Below are 20,002 nucleotides of genomic sequence, written 5' to 3'. Positions count from 1 at the left end.
TCATAATTACATCTAACATGGTATTCTTGTTGTAATGGGATAGATTGGGAGATAATGAGTAGAATAGAATGTAATTTACTCATCCCCCAAGGGGGAAATTCAGGTGTCTGTCAGCTCATCTCTCATTAGCTAGAGAGTTATGAAGCCTAATGGTTGCAAGGATGAATGATTTTCTGTATCTCTCAGTCCTGCAGCACAGAGAGATGAGCTGTCCACTGTTTCTCTGGCCCACAAAGAAGTTGTGAAGTGGATGATCTGTGTAATTTAGAATGGCCTCTAGCATCTTCTGTGTGCATCTCTCCACCACAGCCCCCAGTGAGTCCAACCTGGTTCCAATCACGGTGCCTCGCATCCTTGTGTTTTATACTGCTTCCTCAGCAGACTGCAGCATAGAATAACACATTTGCCACCACAGACTGATAAAACATCTGCAGCATCTTACTGCAGATGTCTAAGGATATGAGCCTCCTTAAGAAAAAGAGGCGGCTCTGCCCCTTCCTGTAGAGTGCATCTGTGTTAAGGGACCAGTCTAACTTGTTGTTCAGATGTACACCTAGATATTTGTAGGTTAGCACCACCTCGATGTCCACCCCTCGAATGTTAATTAGCTGATGGCAGAGCCTGGATCTTCGGAAATCTACTATAATTTCCTTTGAAGACAACCATACTGATAGTCCTCCAAAAAGAACCCATAAACTAAACACAAAAACTTTGTTTAGTTGTTCCATTCTGATCTTTTGAACAGTTGTGTCAGTCGGTACTAAAATGACGTGTCAGAAACATAGACTGTATAAATGAGAAAGTATCTGAAGGTATAATATTTATTTACAAATAATAATGTGAACTTATTTCACATGGGCTGCAACAGGAAATCAAAAAAATGCATTTTAATTTTTTCAATGAAAATTACATAAAGTACATAAAGAAGTATCCTCTTGAGTCCCCAGTGGAGGACAAAAATGAATTGGCAGGTCCATCTAAGTTAAGCACCATATATGCAATCTGTAAACATCCTACTGTACTAAAGAAGGTGAGGGATCATTATTTTGCAGATATCATGTTTCTCTTGTTAATAATCAAATTGATTCTTCAGTGTAAGAGTCCTAACCTCAATTTAGTAAGTTTTCATAAAATGTACAGTCATTTCAATCCTTTAAAAACACAACTTGTATTCAGTGTCCTCTGTAGTGGACAGCAGGACTAAATACATCTGTGTTTAACCAATTTCCGTACTCCAGAAGGCATAGAGCTGAGTAAGGCTGAGAGGATTTTACATGCACACACATGCACAAACACACTCACACATGCACATATACACACACGCACATGAAATCAGTTAAAAGTTCTATTTAGGGGACTATCAAGGGTTGAGAATTCATTTTAAAATGACATGTTAATTCTCTGATGTGTTCCCCCATAGATAAGTGTTTTAATGTTCATGAAATGACCAGAAATCTTAACAGAAATACTAGGGAGGCACCGATCCCACTTCTTAGGTCCCGATACCGATACCTGGGCTTTGGTATCTGCAGATACCGATACTAGCCGATCCGATCCTGGTATTGATTTAACAATCTCTATTCCTTAATGTGGGGATAGAATCATGTTTTGGCAACTTCAGGCTTTTCTGACTTTGTAAACCAAAATAAAATAAACATTTTAAACTGACAATATCATTACTGAAGAGATTATAAATGTGTACCAGCAGTCTGGTGAGTTAATCTTCATAACCAACAGATATTGTAAACACAGAAAAGCATAGAACTGAGATGAATAGATATGCCATATGGATCGGCACTATATATCAGCCCCTTGTCACCGATATCCGATCTAGCTTTTTGAGTCCGATCTACCCGATACCAGGATCGGATCGGTGCATCCCAAGAAATACACAAATTCATGAAAAATGTAATTACAGTCTGTGACTTATCAAGACCTGATGTCCTCTACAAGGGACTGATGATAAAAATTAAATAAACATTATTATTATTATTATTATTATTATTATTTTTGTAATATGTTTCTTTCAATCCCAAAACTTTAATTATCTAGAAAAAATAATAATATCATTTTTTTTTCTTCTGGGTCTCAGGAGGTTGAACCACAGCTTCACCTCTCAGACGTCAAAGTGTTGTGTAATTTCTCAAGGTGACAGTTAGGGCGGGACTTCCGGTGTCTACGCTCTACCCAGGAAGTCGTCGTGTTACTTTTTTCCTCCTCCTCTTCCAGTCTTGCGAGAAACCAGACAACTAAGGGGCGTTAAGTTGCCTTTATACCCGTGAAACTAGTAGGACAGCAGGTATACTCCGGATGTGTCAGGCTTCACGACTCCTTTCCTTTAACTTCCACGGTTGTCATCGAAGACACGGAGGAGAAATGGCTACAAGTCGGAGAAGTCCTCACACTGTCAGGGTAAGAGCTAATTTCAACACGCTCCTCCTTTTAAGCTACAGTATTTACAGTCTGTGGAGTAAAAACCTGTCCGGATAAGAAGCCTGGAGTTCAGCTAAGTCGAATGTCAGTGTGTGTGATCTTCTTTCTGCCTCTGTGACACACTGTGTAGTTTAATTGACGAGGCAGCCACAGGTGATAAGAGAAAATCGATACTGCACAGTTTGGTGAATCATCACTACAGTTCACGCAAGGCAGCTTCCCACCAAACACATGTGAACGAAAGCTTGCATCCATTTCCTGCTTTCACTGTTTTTCATGATTCTGTTCATCATATCTTATTTCCTGTCACTTTATAGCAGTCCTGTCTTCTCATAGTACATTGTGTTCTCATCATTTCAGATGGAAGACTGCAGTGAAAGTTGAGGATCTACCTGAATCACAACTTTGCTCCAAGATGCATCGTGTCCCCGGTCATAATTTAACCACGTCTGCCTTCAGTGACACTGTATTGTGCCCTTCTAACTTTTATAACCGCACAACTGTAAGGTGTGGCTACAGATCTCGAAGTATGTACTTGTGATGATACACAGGCTGCCCTTCCCATATCCCATTCCTATTGTCTGTGAAAAGGACACCTCTTTCTATTCAGATCCTGTCCCCCTGATCCATCCTCCCTCCCTTTAAGTTTCTGGGCCATGCTCCGCAAGAGAGGGTCTGTCATTATTTGTGGTACCTTCCTGTTTATTACCTGGAATGCCATACTTGTGCTCCTGCTGTGGGGCAGACCCCCAACTGGGCAGCCAGACGAGTCTGGCAGAGATCAGAGAGAGGTGGCTGAAAGGCCTACCAATGATGTGGTGGGAGATGTGCTCCGAATGGCAGACACGTTTGAAGCCGAGCTCGAATTGCAGAAAAATATCCTGCTGCAGATCCAGAATCACCAGTCACTGTGGGACTTGTCAAACAAAGACAGACCAAAGGTCGTATCCCCCAGTCAGCCTATCATTCCTATCCTGGTTATTGCCTGTAACAGGGTCACCGTGAGGCGCTGCTTGGACAAGCTCCTGGAGTACCGTCCTTCAGCAGAGCTTCACCCAATCCTTGTCAGTCAGGACTGTGGACACGCTGAGACTGCTGAGGTGATTCGATCTTACGGAGATAAGTAACTCATTTGAAACAGCCTGACCTGTCGGATATCGCTGTGCAACCAGGGCACAAGAAGTTTCAGGGTTACTACAAAATCTCCAGGCATTACCGCTGGGCTCTTAACCAGGTGTTCAAAACCCTCTCCCATACCTCTGTTGTGATTGTAGAGGATGATCTGGAGGTAAACATTTCATTAATAAGCAGCATTTGATGCCACAAGTTACTGTTTTTATAAGTATAACATGTCATTTGAGGCTTGTGGAAATATGTAAATGTTCATTTCTGTCAATGTATAATTAACAATCTATTCAATCTAACACCCGATTGCATGGATGTTACTTTGCCATATCCTTAAAACAGTTGATTTCCCTTATTTCATTTACATTCAAACTATTAATTTCCCCCTCTAGGTGGCGCCAGACTTCTTTGAGTACTTCAGAGCCCTGCAGCCAGTGCTGCAATCTGACCCCAGCCTGTGGTGTATATCTGCCTGGAATGACAATGGCAGAGATGGCTACGTGGACCCAGGCAAGGCTAACTTGCTCTACAGGACAGACTTCTTTCCTGGTCTGGGGTGGATGGTCCTCAAGGATCTGTGGGAGGAGCTGGAGCCTAAGTGGCCTGCGTCTTTCTGGGACGATTGGATGCGTCAGCCAGAGCAGCGCCGCAACCGTGCCTGTATACGTCCAGAGATCTCACGAACTTTGACCTTTGGCCGGCAAGGCGTGAGCCTAGGTCAGTTTTATGACAAGTACCTGCGTTACATTAAACTGAATACCGAATTTGTGCCTTTCACCAAGATGGACCTGAGTCACTTAAAGGAGGAGGCATACATAGGAAATGTTCAGAAGGAAGTTTACAGTGCTCCTGTGGTTACATATGAAGATGTGAAGCAGGGCCAGCTGAAAGGACAAGGGCCCTACCGCCTTCAATACTCAAGCAAAGACGCTTTCAAGATGATGGCCAAAAACCTGGGAGTTATGGATGACTTGAAGTCTGGGGTCCCAAGGGCGGGATACAGGGGAGTTGTGAGTTTCATGTCAAGGGGACGGAGAATCTTCTTAGCCCCTCCCCCTGGATGGACCAAGTATGATACTACCTGGAGCTGATGATGCAGAATAAAGCCAATGTGTAGTAGCCTTTTGTAATTGTCAACTTGGGAAAGCATTCCAGACCAAAGACTGAAATCCGTAGACTCTCTCTTGATTGAATGGTGTGTTCTCTGGTTGATTGTTCTTGATAGTACAGTATGGATTGTCCCTCTTTATGGTGTTGGGGCTATTGCCAATGCTGCTCAGGTCTTTTTCATTATTCCAAAACATTTCTTACAATGTAGGATACTGCCTGAATGGTTTGTCAGACAAACTGCTGTTATTCAACAGAGATCTATTTTTTATAATATGCTAATTGTGCACATGATGTTCATCACTGCATTCAATGCAATGACTAATTTGCCGCTATTGTTTAAATTATTTTAATTTTCTGGTAGCCTTTGTGAACTGTTCGTGTCCTATACAACTATGAAAACAATCTGTGGTATGGTTGCTCATGGCAGTGGTGACTGGTCATAACTGCAGTATAATCATTTGATTATTGGTGTTTTATGTCTACTATGAGAATCAGTTCTTCCTGCTTACATTGTAATGTCAATAGTTTTGTTTAATGATTCTTCAATGGCAGTACTGCTTGCAGGTTTGCTACCTTGCAAGATATAAAATTTGTGTGTTTGTATATTTTTGGAATAAAAACAATACACAAGATTTCTTTATACTGAGTTGTTTTTTTTGGTGACAAAACTTTTAAATGTGTTCATGTTTTTCTAATACCCACTGATGATACCCTGTCAATGTATAGTCTTTATACTTTAATCATACCCATAGAGCATCATTGTACATTCCAGTGGAGCTACCAAAGTCACCAAAGTTATAAAATGGTGACATAAATAACTATTGCAGAGTTCAGTCAGCTTTAATTACAGCTAAAAAAGCAACACAAATAAGAGATAAGAGAGAAAACACAGATACTCAAATAATATGGTATGTTTTAATTTTCTAATGAATACTAAATATTGGAAAGGATATGAAAACAAGCATATGGGGTTACATAACCAGAATAAGTATGAGTTGTCCAAAAGTCAAATTGATTTTTTAGTCTTTTGGTTTATGATTTTGAAAGTGTCAAATTAAATTAGAAATTTAAATATCCCAAGTAAAATATTGAATTAAGATCTAGATAAAGCTTGTGTTATAGGTTTCATCTAAGATAAAATTAAGTTTGCAAATAACTAGTTGTATCTATCTTTGAGAGTTGTAATTGTCATTCATATGTTAGATTCTCCTGTAAATAAAACCAGATGGAGACATGAAAAACAAACTGAAAAATATGTCTAGTTTCACTTTTTTCGTAAAAAAATACCATAAATGTACGACTTTATTCTCCTAAATTTACGAATTTATTCTTCTAAGTTTACGACTTTGTTTTCCTAAATTTACGAATATATTCTCCTGCATTTACGACTTTATTACCCTAAATTTACTACTTTACTCTCCTAAATTTACAAATTTATTCTCCTAAATTTACGAATTTATTCTTCTAAATTTACGACTTTATTTTCCTAAATTTACTACTTTATTCTCCTTAATGTATGAGATTAATCTTGTAAATGTACTACTTTATTCTCCTAAATTCACGAATGTATCCTCCTTAAAGCTGCTGTGAGGAACTTTTGATTTATATCAATTTTGGTGCTCCATTGTGGACAAAGTGATACCTCTTATCTCTTGTTCTGTACATGCAAACATAGTGTTTTCAACAAAAACCTCACCCTGCTGTCTTTTAACAGACAGATTTATCACTCATTGTGATTATTTGCCATGAAATCAGGCAAAAAAAGGGTGTTTTTGAAGCCAAATGTCAATCATGTGGTCTGACACCTACCCCTCTGAGTGCTTTAAGGCATTAAAAATGACAACAGAGAAGGTATCAGTGTTGTTGTTTATGGTTTTGTTTGCTTTTGAAGGTCATAAAGAGGCATCAGTGTTGGTTTCAGTCTGTTTCTCAGCTGGTGAAAAACTCCTATAGTGCCTTTAATTAATTAATTAATTATTTATTTCTATTTTGTATTTTTTTAACGTGGCCCTAATCCTCCTTCGTATTCATGTACCTAAATTTGCATAGAAAATAATCTACAAGTGTTGAGTGCAGATATAAATGTATTCTGTCTACGGAAGCCGTGCAGGTCCAAAACGCTGATCCGCGTCCCTCCTCTGTTTACTTCACTTGTAATGATGATGTGAGACCGAAAACGCTAGCTAGCTAGCCTAGCTAAAGCAATGGAGAAACGGCCGGTAAGAGATGGAAGAGAGAACACATGTGATGGAGGAGCATTGTAATGTTCCTCCTCTTACTTTTCATCTCGTGATGACTTTTTGTTCTCACCTGTTTGCTGCAAACGAACCGTTAAATTATCTCTGTTAGCCTGGCATGTTGCTCGGCTAGGCTGCAGCGAGGCTAGCTGTAGTGGGTTCGTGTTTTGGAGCCGTTTGTTATGGCAGATTTGCACACTTTACAACAAACTGCACCACATGATTAATTTTCTTATTTAATCCTGCTGGATTATATTACATCCCGCTGTTAATAGACCTGGTATTACAGGTTGGTGAGCTGTCATCACAACCTTAGCTAACGGTGCTGCTAGCCAAACTGTCAGGCCTGGAATGGAGCCAGGCGACTTGCGAGAGAGCCCCGCCGGGTCAGGGGAGTCAGATGTGGGAGATTGGAGGGAGGTTATCCCTGGGGAGGAGGAGGAGGAGGTCAAAGCTACCCAAACTAACGGAAACCAACAAGAGACGGCTCACAGGGACACCTGCGAGGAAAGTGAGAAACAAAAATGCGTGGGAGAACAATTACACAGTCCCTACGAGGAGGAGCTGGACCCCAGAATCCAGGTATAAGACCCTAATGTTTAATTTTCATGTTGAAATTTAACCCCCATAAAGCTCGGTTCACTAATGAATCAGCCAGACTAGCCAGGCTGGTGTTATTGTTAACGGTACAGGGGTAGGAAACGCTGGATTGCTTTGGGAAACGCCTTTATGGAGAGGTAGCTATGTGTCATTAATCATTTCCGTAATCCATCCTATTGTGTTGTGTTTTTTAATCTATGCAAATCCGGTTGTAGCACAAAGAGTGAAATCATTAACTTTAATAGCCACTACACCATAACAACACATCTGTGAAGTAGATTTCTTTCAAGTCCCAGTTTTTGTCTTAATCTATGTTAGTTGTATGAGTTTAATTGAAATACAACACATGGAGAAACACTGGAGTTAATTTCATGAAGATCTTATGTGTTACATTTTTTTGTCTAGTGGCTTTGTCTGGAAGCAATTTATCTTTTTGTTCACACAGGAAGAGTTGGAGCATCTTAATGAAGCGAGCGCTGAAATCAACAAACTGGAGCTGCAGTTGGATGTAAGTAAAGACAGAACAACATTCCAGCTGTGGGTATTTGATCATTCTTTGGAAACATCACTGTACTGGCTATTTCAATCAGGAGAGACACAATTTGAATATTAAAGGTTATTTATTACAACTGAATGAATGATGAAACTTGACAGAAATATTTGGCGTAAGGACTCTATGGTTATAATGTTGTAAGCATAGGATGCGTGAATTTGGCAGCTGAAGAAATCCCCCTAGAGTCCAGACCCTGGTGGTGGTGGTGGTTGATGATCCTAGGAATTGAAGACTTGCAGAGACCAGGTGGAGATGTGGAGGTGGAGGGGTGGGCACCATCAATGCAAGAAGGAGCTAGCAGGAGAGAGAGAGAGAGAGAGACATTTAAAAAGACAGCAGAAAGTTGATAGGCTGACGATAAGGGCGTGCCACTGAGCTATTGGATGACAGCCGCCGCTGATTAACCAATGACAGCTCCGGAGCGTGCAGCTGGAAGCAGGTGAGCTATTGGCTGTTTCCGAAATGGCCTGCTACATACTACTTACTAATGTAGGAGGCAGTAGGTATTGCCAACTACATACTGAGTTTGAATTTAGTATGAAGTATGACTGTTCTGTTCGATCTGTCATGCAGCATGCTGGGCCAGACATCGCTGGATTTCCGGTTTCGGAAAGCGGAAGTTAACAATGGCGAAGCCGATACATAATATGCTTATTTAGCATCCATTTATGATTTAAAAAGTTAGGAAGTAGTTTATATTTAATTTGTAAACTTCAACAGCACCCAAAAACGGATTTCCCCCGTCAAAAAATAAGGAAAAAAAAAAGCAGAACAAGCGCTGTGCAGTGTGGGAAACAGTACGCGAGGCAGACTGGTCCGATGAATGCTGAGATATTTTCCCTAATCAGTAGACATCCGGGGAGTTTTGGCTTACTGCAGATTTTGCTCTTGTTCACATACTACTTACTACATACTGAATTTTGCACATATCAGTACGTACTGCTAGTATAGTAGGCGATTTCGGAAACAGCCATTGAACGAGGGAGAGGAGAGTTAAACAACTGCTGTGATTGCTGTATAGTCTTCCTGTCTGAACCTTCGCTAGAGCTACATTTGACTTGGTCAACTTACAAAACTTAAATCTCAAATCAAAAACCGGGCACGGGGGGAGTGGATCTTACACAATGTCCAAAATATTGTCAATGTCCAGCCAAGTACTCAGTCTTTTGGTGGTTTATTGTACAACAAAGAAGCCTTGCTCAAACAAAAGGTAACGTCTCTTTCAAATCTCCCGGTAAAAAAACATTCACCATCCTCGGTGTCCGCCCCTCCTATCTTACCTGCCCATCTATATACACGTCACCCGGTGCAAAACTATCAACCTATAAAAGTGAGTAACGAAATATACTAATAACACTATGGCATCAGAGTTAATTACCTTAAATGAAATAACAATAAATAAATAAATTGATTAAAGTACAAATAATCAAATATACAAAACAATGTAAATAGCTCCAACAATGACTGTAAAATATGCACACAAGTCCCTGTTTGTTCAATATTTTGATAATCTACCCAGAAAGTTCATAAGATCTTAAGAACAAATCAGGGAACACGATGAAGACCTGTGGGTGGGGGGAACAGCAGACTGACCTGCACCAGCTGTATGTGACCAGGCTCTGTATGTGACCCGGCTGGCTGTGAGGGCAGACAAAGTCAGCACAGACACATCTCAGCCACTGTCAGTGAAGTCTCAGTCACTCCCCTGTGGTCAGAGTAGAGATACACTAAGATCAGAACAAACTGAGCAAAAAACTCCCATGACAGTTACTCAATGTATCAAGATATGGTAGCTACAAGGAGTCCTGGGAAATGCATGGACTAAGGGATGTGGCATAAGGGAGTACAAGAGTATGTGCAGACCACCAAGGGTTGTTTTATTTATTCATATCATAATTGGTATACAAATATTGACATGCCTCCAAATGCTGCCCAGACTGAGAGGATGTTGATAGCAGCTGCTTTTGATTGTTTTTAATACAAGTGTCTGATGTGTATTTAATGTGATACATTTACAGTTAGCTGCTTTGGATTATTTGATTTTTGCCTTTTTGTCAAACCTGTTTTTAATGTTTGTATTTCAGTACTGTTCCTCAAATTGCCTCTTTTAGGATATTAAAGTCTTCTAAGTTTAAGTCCATCTCTAGGCCAAAGATATAGAAAGTCTGAGCTCTTTCGAGGGAAAAGGTGTTTTACATATGATTGGACTCCCACTGGAAGCCTTAGTCCTGGGTCAAATCTAATAGTGTAGTCATTCCATAACTGGTAAATCTAATCTTCTCATTGTCATGCATTAACCATCCAGGATGCCAGATCAGGGTACCGGAAGATTCTTACCGAGTCTGCCAGGAAGCTTAACGCTCAAAGCTCTCAGCTCGGTGGCTGCATAGAGAAAGCAAGACCCTACTATGAAGCTCGTCGTCTTGCTAAGGAGGTAATTCACACACGATATGTGTTTTGAAGAATGTATATATGTACAATATCTTTAAAAATGTGACTTAAAAAATACAGATTGTTGTATTTATGCTTTTCAATAATCACATTGTTTCCCCCTCTAGTTGTCAAGTTATAAATATTTTTTATTTTAATATATTTTCACCTTTTTTGACATCACATCTAGATCACATCTGTTACTCTTGCAGAGCGCAGAGGAAAGTTTCAGTGAGTAGACATGAAAATAAAGATATGAGGGCAGATCCTTGTAAAGACGGCAGACTGGTTTAGCATAAACATTGGTTTAGGAAAAACAAACATCAGATTAATCACCCTGTACAGCCTTCATCTAGGAACCAACGGCCAATCAGCACAGTGCAAGTAGTGTTGCTGCAAATGCCTTCGTATGATATTGACTGATTGCTCCGCTTGGTGTTGTTTCGGGTGTGCATTAATCCTGACAAATTCAGCATACACTAGAATTACTCTTGGCAAACAACGTTGTCAAGATTTGAGATGATTGAATCTTATTAATGTCGCAGGGAATTTAGTTTAGTATTCAACAAACAAAAGCACGTCTGAGCAGGGATTAGGACAACTGCAAATTCACCCTGGTTCTAGCCTTGAATACGATCTTGATATGAGTTTTTTTTTTAATCAAGGACAAGTTACACAAGATCTGCTCAATGGAAAAACTGTAAAGTGATAAATATGATAAGCTAACTTAAAAATATTTCAATAGTTTTTCTTGACTTCCTTTTTGTAACCCTAGCTTGAAGTGTTTTGAATAAAAAAGTTTAAGTGTTTTAAAACAAAGTGTGACCAAAATCTGATTGTAACCAAACTACAGTGCCTGTCATTGTCATGTTTCACTCTTCTAGGGTGTTAATGTTTTCTCTGCTCTCTGTAGGCTCAGCAGGAGACCCAGAAGGCCGCCCTGAGTTATGAGAGGGCGGTTTCTATGCACACAGCTGCCAGGGAGATGGTCTATGTGGCAGAGCAGGGCCTGATGGCTGATGGCAAGAACACTCTGGACCCGACCTGGCAGGAGATGCTCAACCATGCCACCTCCAAGGTAAAAGAGAAGAAGAGGTAAACACATTACAAAACACTGGTGTTAAATGGCTTCAGACCGGGTGTAGGCAGGTCATGTACAGGTAGGTGCAACCTGTGAGACTGCAGGAAACAAACATTTGAGTTATTATATGGGGTCTCAAATTTGTTGAGTGGAAACAAGACTAAAACAAGAAGCTTTTTCAGTGTAAATTCTTGTTTATTGTCGAAGCAATCTTATGCGATACACAAACAATCAACACTTTTGTTAAAGGACTGCTCCTGACATTTTGCACAGGCTCATATAGCACTGCAAGTTTCAGTGAATATTAAAAAAGCATCCTGATCAACACAGCAGAGTCACAGATATAATTTGTTTTCTAAATTTACTCACTTTGTTTCTTATCAGCTGTTTTTTATAGAATCATTTTTTCAGCCAGTTGGCAACAAATTCAACATATTTAGCATGAAGTACTTCTGATTCGTCCTTTTCAAAATCTCCTGCCTACATTACCCACGACTCAATATGACTGTTTCCCCTTCAGTCAGAGATTTGGGCTTGTTTTACTTAAACTGGCTGCTGTTGCCTTGAGTAACATTTGAATGTTTTCACATACACTACCAGTCAAAAGTTTGGAAACACCTTCTCATCCAAGGGACATCAAAACTATGAAAGAACTTATATGGAATTATTTAATTAACAAAAAAGTGTTAAACAAAGCAAAATATGTTTTATATTTTAGATTCTGTAAAGTAGCCCCCTTTTTCCTTCATGACAGCTTTGCACACTCTTGGTATTCTCTCAGTCTGCTTCATGAAGTGGTCTCCTGGAATGGTTTCTAATTAACATGAGCCTTGTCAAGAGTTCATTTGTAGAATGACTTGCCTTCTTAATGTGTTTGAGACCATCAGTTGTGTTGTTCAGAGGTAGGGTTAGTACACAATGGATAGCCCTATTTGACAACTGTTGTAATCCAGATTATGGCAAAACCACATTATGTTATAGTTTTGATGTCTTCAGTATTAATCTACAATGTTGAAAATAATTAAAATGAATAAAAACCTTGTCCAAACTTTTGACTGGTAGTGTATGCGCTAACACCTTCAAACACCTGTAATGGATTCAATGATGTGTAGAAGTCATTATAATTTACAGAGTCTGGGAGAGAGGTGTTATGGAGAGGTAGAGCTGGCTCCTCAATTCTGTTGTTTTGACTAAAACCTCAGTGGAGCTCATAACTTAATGAAAAGAGAGCTGCAGTCCTTGAAAATACTAGCCTTAGTTTTGTGTGTGTGTATGTTTTGTTAACACCATCATGTGTGTCTTTCACAGGTGAACGAAGCAGAGGAGGAGCGACTCCGCAGCGAGAGGGAACACATGCGTGTCACGAAGGCCTGTCAGGAGGCTGAGGCTCGCGTTCAGATGCTGCAAAAGTCCCTGAAAAGAGTCATTGTGAAATCCAAACCATACTTTGAGCTCAAGGCACAGTTCAACCATATACTAGAGGTAATGCTCAGTCCTGATGTATGTACAGAATGTTTTATCAAGCGTACCTTGTTTTCTGCTGCATCCAGTTTCTAAACCTACAAATAAAACATTGTACAGTTTTGTGTGGGAGCATTGTAGAAATGTTGCTGAGGTGGGGAAAATGCTGTAATATATTCAGTAACTTATGGATTCACTCGAGGTCACTGGTATGTTATGGCATGAAATCAATGTTGAAACTGATGAGGAAAGTTGCTGTGTCCTCTGTGACTCCAGGAGAGCAAGACCAAGGTGATGCAGCTGGAGCAGCACGTCGCTAAAGTGAAGGCACGCTACTCCATCGCCCTGCGAAACCTGGAACAAATCAGCGAGCAGATCCACGCTCAGAGGGGGAGGGACCAGGCGGAGGGAGGCTGCCTCACTGTGTGCGGCGGGCGGAGTCCTCCCGTCGGAGCCGAGTCTGACGTCAGAGTCAAGCAAGAGGGCGGAGCCTGCAGCAGTGGCGCAACTGGAACAGATCGAGTGGATGCGGCTGCCAACCTGGTGGAGAAATACAAGGAGAAGGAGAATGAAAAGGAGAGGGAGCGGGCGGGGTCGGATTCCCTTTCGGTGTTCAGCCTGCAGACCATCGCTTCCGACTTGGAGAAATATGACTCCATAGAGCACCTCGGGGATCTCAGCGATGTAGGGAGTGTGACTGGGGATGAGGGGGAGAGAGAGAGAGGCAGTGTGATTGATAGAAGAGACAAGCTGATAGAGACGTCGGCCAAAGAGCGCCAGCAGCAGTTCTACAAGCAGCACCACCGAAGCTTCAGTTTGTGAAGCAAACAGAAATAATAGTTAGAAAGGCTGAAAAAGTCAAATATGAGTCTTAAAAAAGTACAAATGTGGGTAAACACCCCTGTCATAGAGGTTCAAACCAAAGTATAAGAGATTAAATTAGCTGAAAAATAAGTCTAGAGTTCTGCTGCAGATGTAGGTGTATGATACTTAGTGTAGATAAGCTCTTGTAGGTTGACTGACATTATAAAGCTGATCAATAGTTAACATTGCAGCTTAGTGTGAACACTACTTCTTGCATCTAAACAGCTTTCAGCCCCCCAGGACAAGTAAACTGCATATTCACTCCCCTGTGAGGGCTTCTGGGTAGAGTTTGTTCCCAGAGCATGAAGAAAGAGCGAGGAAAGATCAAAAGCGCTGCACGAACAGAAACATTTAGAAAAGGCATCATATCTATCTTTCTTTCTTTCCCAGGCTAATCGTTGATCTAATCTGGTGAGACTGGTGAAAATGAAATCCTCCATTGTTGCCCCCTCTAGTTGTCAAGTTATCAGCGACTGCTTCAAAGGTAGAGAGGGGACGCAGGGTTTCTGCATACACAGGGAAATAAACACTCCTTTTAAATCCACCCTCATCCAGGTAGTTTGAAGGGAAGAATGACAAAAACGTCTCTCTCTGCGCGCAGAGTTAAAAGCATGTTTGAATTCACATTTCATGTATTTATTTCCAGTAACATGCTGCAAGTGGTGCTTTGGTATTTTGGCACGAGAGAATGCGTTTTTTGAAAATTCCTGAAATGATGATAAGAGTGAACGGAGTCTGAAGATGACAGAGACTCAGTTCCACTCCGCTCAGACAGCATGCACTCCTAGTCGGCTATTTAAACAGACAGTTAAATTGTGTATTCAGGGTTATATGCTAGTAGAAACACTGACACTATTAAAGCAAAAATAAGCTCAGCCATGCTTTCTTTTTTTATGTCATCATGCTGTAGTCTTATGGTGTAAACGCCTTTTCCAAATTTGTATGAGTTGGATATTGTTTACATTTATACAAGTGTATTTCCTTGGCAGCGTTTCTTCCTTTAATTGCCTTCACAAAAGCCCACCTTTGTTGTTATTTGAAGTGTGCCTTGACACCGAACAAGCAACACATTTAGCACGAGTAGTACTTCTTGTAAACTCATCTGTAGTTCTGTTTAGAACCATTTAAAGAACAATCGGGCTACCTTTTTTATGATTTTAAAAGTAATTAATTAATCTGATTGCCCAAGCACCGTTTCTGATTGAGACTTGAATTTGCTTTTCTTGTGATTCCTGTAATTGCTTCTATGATATTGTACTTTGATTGTCAAAGTGTGAGATGCAAAAGTCAAGAAATGACTTGTAAATGTATGTAATTATTACAAAGCTGGAAAATATTGACATGTACAGTTACATGTGTTTTGCTGATTTGAATATTGGACTTGTTTGTTGTACAGATGTTCTGTAAACCCACAGGTTATTGTTATGTATTGAAATCATTCTTAATGTTGCAGTTTGTCTGAAACACCTGCACTTCACTCCTGTCTCATCAAACAGTCTCCAACCTTTTAAATGCATATGTGAGTTATCTACATATTCCAACTTCTGCATCGTCATATCTATAATCAATAAACCAGATCGTACTTATCCGGCTTGTCATTATCATTTTCCAGTTATTTAAAGTCTTGTTCTGAGGCGATGCATGTCAGGAGAAAGAACAGGATGCTTCACAGATACAGAAGGAGAGATGATGAGCGACAGAGGGAGAGGTTATGTCTTCCCCAGCCTTCCTTTAATTATTCAGCAGATGTATAAATATGAAGGAGGATGCTGATCTCAGAATAGATGGCAAGAGAAGGAGTAGAGATGGTGGGAAATTCTCACAAGGAGGAGAGTCAACATGACTCTGATTTTATAGATGACCAGTGTTGTAGAAATGACAGACTGCTGCTTCATTGACTTATCCAAAGGGCTTAGGAGAAAAGGCTTAACAAAGTAGTCAGTGTTAATGCCACAGCGCCATATCTGCACCTCCATCCGTGTCTAGTCCTCACGCCGTGATATAGTCCTACACAGTGGGATAAACCCAAATCCTCCTCGTGTGATTCATTATGATATTTTGCTTCTGTGGGCTCGAGTCTTAGCGTGTTCCAACTCAGATAGGAGGGGTAGGAAAGCAAAAAAAAAAGAAAAAGATAATGCGCGAGAGAGGGACTGTTACGCACGGTGCGTCTCCATCATGACGTCGTGAATTAGCTCAAGATCGTAGAGGGGGAGAGGAAAAAAAGGAGGGGAGTGTGGTGAATCGGTGTTTCGTCGTGTATGGGGATGCGTTTGTATATAGTGCATGTATGTTTTTTTGTATGGATTTCTGCCATTTCTTACCTTTGCCATGCGTAACTGCAATACATGGAGGAAGCCCGAATAAGATTTTGTTTTTGTAACAGTCTGTTTACGAACGGAGCAGCTTGCACATTTATAGCCATACAATTACAGCCATAAAAAAAGAAATCGTTGCTAAGATGCATATTTTTACCAAATAAACCAACACTGGGCTTTCCCATCGGGAGGACGCACTGCTATCCTGACTGAGCTCATCGGAACTGATAGTAAGTACACATGCTACAGCTTTGCTTCAGGGGGGGCTACATGCTACTAATACTGTAGACCACATATACTCAGAAAATGCTCCATTTCCCATGCAGATAATCCAAACAGATGCGTAATTCAATGTTAATTGTGTATGCTATGGTCATATATTTTCGATAAGCGCCAGGCCAGATTTGTTATGAGTTCCTCTTTGCAAGAAACCACCACCATCCTGTCTGCCTTAATCTTTTCATGCCTTGGAAAAATAGGTTAACACAGTATACTGTATATTTCACACCTTTTTTTTTTAAAGCAACATGGACCAAGTGTCAGCTGATGCCATGTTATTTAGGACGCCACTTCAGATATCCATTCATATGTGGTCTATATACGGGCTTGTTAACATGGTCGGCCTTCCCCTACAGTCTACAGGCCATCACGGATTCCCTTGTCAACAGCCGACAAGTAACTACCGGCAGCATACGGTTGGTGGCACCCTTACTGTGACCCTCACGTCTCAATAGTTCATGCTCAGCCATGCACAAGATACAGCATCTGAGTCTGTGTGCAGCCCCCCCCTCCTGTGGACCTGCTTGGTGCTTAAAAATAGCCACTACATGCATCTCAATGTGGATGTGTGAGCTGCGTTTGCTGAAATGGACCCTTTCCTGTGCAGCTTCCGGCATTATAAACACACAAGGAAGTATAGGCAGTGTGTGAGCAGGAGTGGCATCAGAGGTGTAAGTGAAATTGGATGGGCTGTAGGTGGTTTTTTTTTGTAGGAAGGTGATGATGTGGAGGCATGAAGGCGCTGTCCGTGGTGCTGAAATCCTTAATTGCATTTAAAGCTTGAGGCTACTCCACAGACCCCCTTCCCCCCTGTCTGCTTCGTGCTACTGCAGCCACATAGCTGGTGGTGTTAGCAGGTTTTTTTTTCTTCTCCTGCTGGTTAGGCTGCCTCATCTATGCTACACTCTCTCACATACTTTGCTTTTATCCGGCTCAGTGTGAGAGCACTGATATTAATGACTCCTGCTGGGCTGTCCTTCTTTCTTCCCCTTTTCTCTCCCCTCCCTCCTTCCCACACATGCAGGACAAAAGCACACACTGTACACTGCCAACACACACACCTACACCCATGCACACACATAACACACACTCTCTCTGGTGGTGTCTACCTCCTGCATGCTTCTTGTCAGTGAACTCTAAAAATACTCTGGATAATGCTAATGAAGTATCCAGCAGAGTTTGTCTGTCTTCCACAAGCGAGCCTCGCTGCCATCTGTCTCCCTCACTGTGGATCTTTGCTTTGTAATGCCCTCCAGCCCCCTCCAACCCCTACCCCCCATCCACTTTAACAAACACACACCCTCTACACACCCCTTATCAGCCCTGTTAAGTGTGAGTGTTTGGGTCTGTTTATGTTTTTGCATGTGTGAAAGCCTCATAAAGCAACATTTATTATTCAAAACTGCAAATGAGCAGCTATATATAGAGTGTTTATCATTGATACAGAGAGTCGTGTTTGCCTGTGTGTTTGTGTTTCCCCTCCTGTAAGTACTCGAGGCACTGTGGCTCACTTGGACTCAAGGGTCTTCAGTGCTTTTGCTGGTTAGCTTGGCACACTGTTTCTGTTCGCATGGCATCTGCACATAAGGTTAGGTTAGGTTAGGTCTCACAAGCTTCTTGTATTGATTTTGTTTTTGGTCTACGCAGCAGCATCTATTGCATGATTCTCAGACCTTGGAGAGGGATAGCTCCTGTGCTGCTCCTCCTAATGTTACTCTCACTTTGCCCCTTGTTTTATGGGAGTTTTTCTGTATCCAATTTGAGGGTCAGTGGCTAAATAATGTTTTATGCTGACTGTAGTCCATGTGGAAATACTGATTTGTAACTCTGGGATAAACAAGAGAAATTGGAAAGTTCATGTAAGTCTCTTTACAAGCGGTATAGATATGGAAAAGGCCGTTAATAAAGCTTTCAGTGTTTCCAGACTACAGAGTCCACATAAGAGGAACTGCAGGGGCACTGACTTTGCTCAGCAGTTTAATCATCAGCCCTATTTTACAGAGGCAACAGTCCTTGAAGTAGTGGCCTTGGGTTCGACTCCCACCCATGATCATTTACAGCATGTCATCTGCCTCTCTTTATTTGCTGTTTATAACTGTCCAATGTCCCCTCCTCTCAATACAGGCACAAAAAGACTCCAAAAATCTTTCAAAAGAAGTACATGTAGCATCAAGTTCCATAGTTTTGCCCATCCATTTAAATTATTTTGGTGCCAGAGGTACCCATGTTTGGATTACTGGGTATACAACATTGTCTCTATCCTAGTTGACAGGTCACCATGGTCAATTGGAGGAAGACACGCCCTTAAGTATGACCTACTCTGTAAATTTTGTCTTAAAACGCACTTTAAAAAAGGCTTTTTGTGCCATTGTTTAGAGCAGGGGTTCCCAAACTTTTCAGCCTGCGACCCCCAAAATATAGGTGCCAACAAATTGTGACCCCCACTGTCCCTCAAAGTGATTTAATGTGGCTTCATTTAGCTGGTCTACAGATAATTAGCCTACCTATATGAGCATGTGGCTGTGTTTCCTGTGCCGTTAGGAATTAACCTACTGCAACTGATGCTTTTGATAATTAACTGTTCACTAACCCTAAAATTAGGAGTCATCTGGCAAAAAGAAAGGCAGAAAACTCATTACATTTTCTATTTTCAAGGTTTTATTTCAAGTTTAGCTACTATTTTTGTTGACATTTTTTACTTTAATGGGTTAAATGTACTAAATTTAGATAACTTAAAAAAGCAACAACATTCTGGAAGACATCCCATGACCCCCCGCATTTGTGTCTCGCGACCCCCCAGAGGGTCCCAACCCACACTTTGGGAACTCTTTGTTTAGAGGACAAGACAGTGTTTATAGTCAGAGAGTCATGCTTCAAAGGGCTGAAATCTAACCCGGGCCTCCTGCTTTGAGGACTAAAGCCTCTGTACATGGAACACATAATTTAACCGCTAAGCCAAGCAGGCACCCCTCAAAACAATCTGTTGTAAAAACACAACATTATGTTGTATCAAAGAAGACTTGAAATAAATGGAGGGCGGTTCCACATTAGTTTTACTTTCAAGAGCAAGAGGCTACGTCTATGTCTGTGTCCAGAAGGAGCCGCTTGAAGGTTAAAGCTGGGGTTGGTAGTCAGATTTAGATAGACTTTTTGTTATACTGGTTAAAATGATCTTTATGTCCCGATGGCAATCAATACATAATGTGTTCTTAAAAAATAGTGAGAAAAAGCAGCTATCTACAGCCGGAGTAAACCTGGGAAAACACCGTCCAATCCCTGCCATCAGGAGCCAAATTATGAAACCAATCAAATCCCGTCCTGCCGTTCTGCCCGCCTCCTGCGCGTACATTTCATGTTTGTTTGTGTTTTTAACTTTCACTATGATAATGTTTTGGTGTTTTCTTACCGCTGAGTGAGACATGAGATGACGTAGCGCGAAACACAAACGATGTGCTGAGGACCGGTTTGGAATCAGTCACGATCATATGGCCGTGAATCAACAGCGCTAGTG

General features: G+C 41.1%; 3 protein-coding genes and 1 long non-coding RNA gene across 5 annotated transcripts in view; 3 read left to right on the top strand and 1 right to left on the bottom strand.

The window, feature by feature from the left end:
• Nucleotides 1-2,167: 2,167 nt before the first annotated feature.
• On the top strand, nucleotides 2,168-5,300 carry mgat1a (alpha-1,3-mannosyl-glycoprotein 2-beta-N-acetylglucosaminyltransferase a). The gene is given in 4 exon segments (XM_034698594.1): nucleotides 2,168-2,412; nucleotides 2,794-3,552; nucleotides 3,555-3,721; nucleotides 3,951-5,300. Coding segments are annotated over 3 exon segments (1,329 nt in total). The 5' UTR covers nucleotides 2,168-2,412; nucleotides 2,794-3,089; the 3' UTR covers nucleotides 4,650-5,300.
• Nucleotides 5,301-6,792: 1,492 nt separating this feature from the next.
• On the top strand, nucleotides 6,793-15,480 carry sh3bp5la (SH3-binding domain protein 5-like, a). The gene is made up of 7 exons (XM_034697520.1): nucleotides 6,793-6,887; nucleotides 7,195-7,487; nucleotides 7,951-8,013; nucleotides 10,364-10,492; nucleotides 11,402-11,566; nucleotides 12,878-13,051; nucleotides 13,307-15,480. Exons 2-7 carry the CDS (start codon nucleotides 7,257-7,259, stop codon nucleotides 13,850-13,852), a joined length of 1,308 nt encoding a protein of 435 aa, XP_034553411.1. The 5' UTR covers nucleotides 6,793-6,887; nucleotides 7,195-7,256; the 3' UTR covers nucleotides 13,853-15,480.
• LOC117822673 overlaps nucleotides 13,243-20,002 on the bottom strand; it is a 39,379-nt gene continuing 32,619 nt past the window's right edge. For both annotated transcript variants that reach the window (XR_004633239.1, XR_004633240.1), the window contains one exon: nucleotides 13,243-13,570. This is a non-coding gene — a long non-coding RNA (uncharacterized LOC117822673). The remainder of the gene's footprint in view (nucleotides 13,571-20,002) is intronic.
• Nucleotides 16,140-20,002, top strand: part of gabbr1a (gamma-aminobutyric acid (GABA) B receptor, 1a) — a 113,490-nt gene continuing 109,627 nt past the window's right edge. The window contains exon 1 of the mRNA XM_034697519.1: nucleotides 16,140-16,442. The gene's annotated coding sequence lies outside the window, so the exon portion shown is untranslated. The remainder of the gene's footprint in view (nucleotides 16,443-20,002) is intronic.

Source organism: Notolabrus celidotus, chromosome 12 (genome assembly GCF_009762535.1).
Source record: "Notolabrus celidotus isolate fNotCel1 chromosome 12, fNotCel1.pri, whole genome shotgun sequence".
NCBI classification, from domain to species: domain Eukaryota; kingdom Metazoa; phylum Chordata; class Actinopteri; order Labriformes; family Labridae; genus Notolabrus; species Notolabrus celidotus.
The sequence above is the reverse complement of the archived record's forward strand: the minus strand, read 5'-3'. Positions and strand labels throughout refer to the sequence as shown.

What these genes read in the sequence shown, in the direction of transcription:
- sh3bp5la (XM_034697520.1), top strand. Translation starts at nt 7,257, where the DNA reads ATGGAGCCAGGCGACTTGCGAGAGAGCCCCGCCGGGTCAGGGGAGTCA. An exon ending in AACTGGAGCTGCAGTTGGAT is followed by an intron (nt 8,014 to 10,363) that starts GTAAGTAAAGAC and finishes TTAACCATCCAG; the next exon opens with GATGCCAGATCAGGGTACCG. An exon ending in AGTTCAACCATATACTAGAG is followed by an intron (nt 13,052 to 13,306) that starts GTAATGCTCAGT and finishes CTGTGACTCCAG; the next exon opens with GAGAGCAAGACCAAGGTGAT.